Here is a 1,056-nt window from a genome sequence, read left to right on the forward strand (position 1 = left end):
AGGAACACCATGTCCAAGCCGGTGGATCACGTCAAGAGGCCGATGAACGCCTTCATGGTGTGGTCGCGGGCGCAGCGGCGGAAGATGGCCCAGGAGAACCCCAAGATGCACAACTCGGAGATCAGCAAGCGCCTCGGGGCCGACTGGAAGCTGCTGAGCGACGCCGAGAAGCGGCCCTTCATCGACGAGGCCAAGCGGCTGCGGGCCGTGCACATGAAGGAGTATCCGGATTACAAATACCGGCCCCGAAGGAAGACCAAGACCTTGCTGAAGAAGGACAAATACTCGCTGCCCGGCAATCTGCTGGCCCCGGGGGGTGGCAACGCAGTGAGCAGCCCCGTCGGGGTGGGGCAGAGGATTGACACTTATGCCCACATGAACGGCTGGACCAACGGGGCTTACTCACTGATGCAAGACCAGCTGGGCTACAGCCAGCACCCGGGCATGAACAGCCCCCAGCTGCAGCAGATGCACCGCTACGACATGACGGGCCTGCAGTACAGCCCCATGATGTCCACGGCCCAGACCTACATGAACGCCGCCTCCACCTACAGCATGTCTCCCGCCGCCTACGGCCAGCAGCCCTCCACGGCCATGAGCCTGGGCTCCATGGGCTCGGTGGTGAAATCCGAGCCCAGCTCGCCGCCTCCTGCCATCACTTCCCACTCGCAGAGGGCCTGCCTGGGAGACCTGCGGGATATGATCAGCATGTACCTGCCCCCGGGGGGGGATGCCACAGACCCTTCCGCCCTGCAAGGCAGCAGGTTACACAGCGTCCACCAGCACTACCAGAGTGCCGGGACTGGCGTGAATGGTACTGTACCACTAACTCACATATAAACTTGGCTGCTCCAGACGGCTCCCCGTCTTAATCCCTAACCCATCACCGCTCCCTGACTACACCGGGACGTACGGCAGTGTTGCTCGGCTTAGCAGACTTAATACTAACTTTGGAGAAATTTTAATAAGGAAATCCGTTAGTTGTGTCCTTTTTTTTTTTTTTTTTTACAAAAAAAAACAAACTTATCTCCAATTTCAGGTTTTTTTTTCGTGACC

The 1,056-nt window shown here is 58.3% G+C and overlaps 1 protein-coding gene across 1 annotated transcript; it reads left to right on the top strand.

Moving 5' to 3' along the window:
• The first annotated feature begins 9 nt into the window (after nt 1-9).
• On the top strand, nt 10-883 carry LOC103895673 (transcription factor SOX-3). Its single transcript, XM_009275351.1, has one exon. It carries the CDS (start codon nt 10-12, stop codon nt 838-840), a length of 831 nt encoding a protein of 276 aa, XP_009273626.1. The 3' UTR covers nt 841-883.
• Nucleotides 884-1,056: the final 173 nt, after the last annotated feature.

Source organism: Aptenodytes forsteri, unplaced genomic scaffold (genome assembly GCF_000699145.1).
Source record: "Aptenodytes forsteri isolate BGI_AS27 unplaced genomic scaffold, ASM69914v1 Scaffold143, whole genome shotgun sequence".
Lineage (NCBI taxonomy): Eukaryota > Metazoa > Chordata > Aves > Sphenisciformes > Spheniscidae > Aptenodytes > Aptenodytes forsteri.

Bases quoted from the DNA above. Each gene is read 5' to 3' on its own strand.
- LOC103895673 (XM_009275351.1), top strand. From the start codon at position 10: ATGTCCAAGCCGGTGGATCACGTCAAGAGGCCGATGAACGCCTTCATG.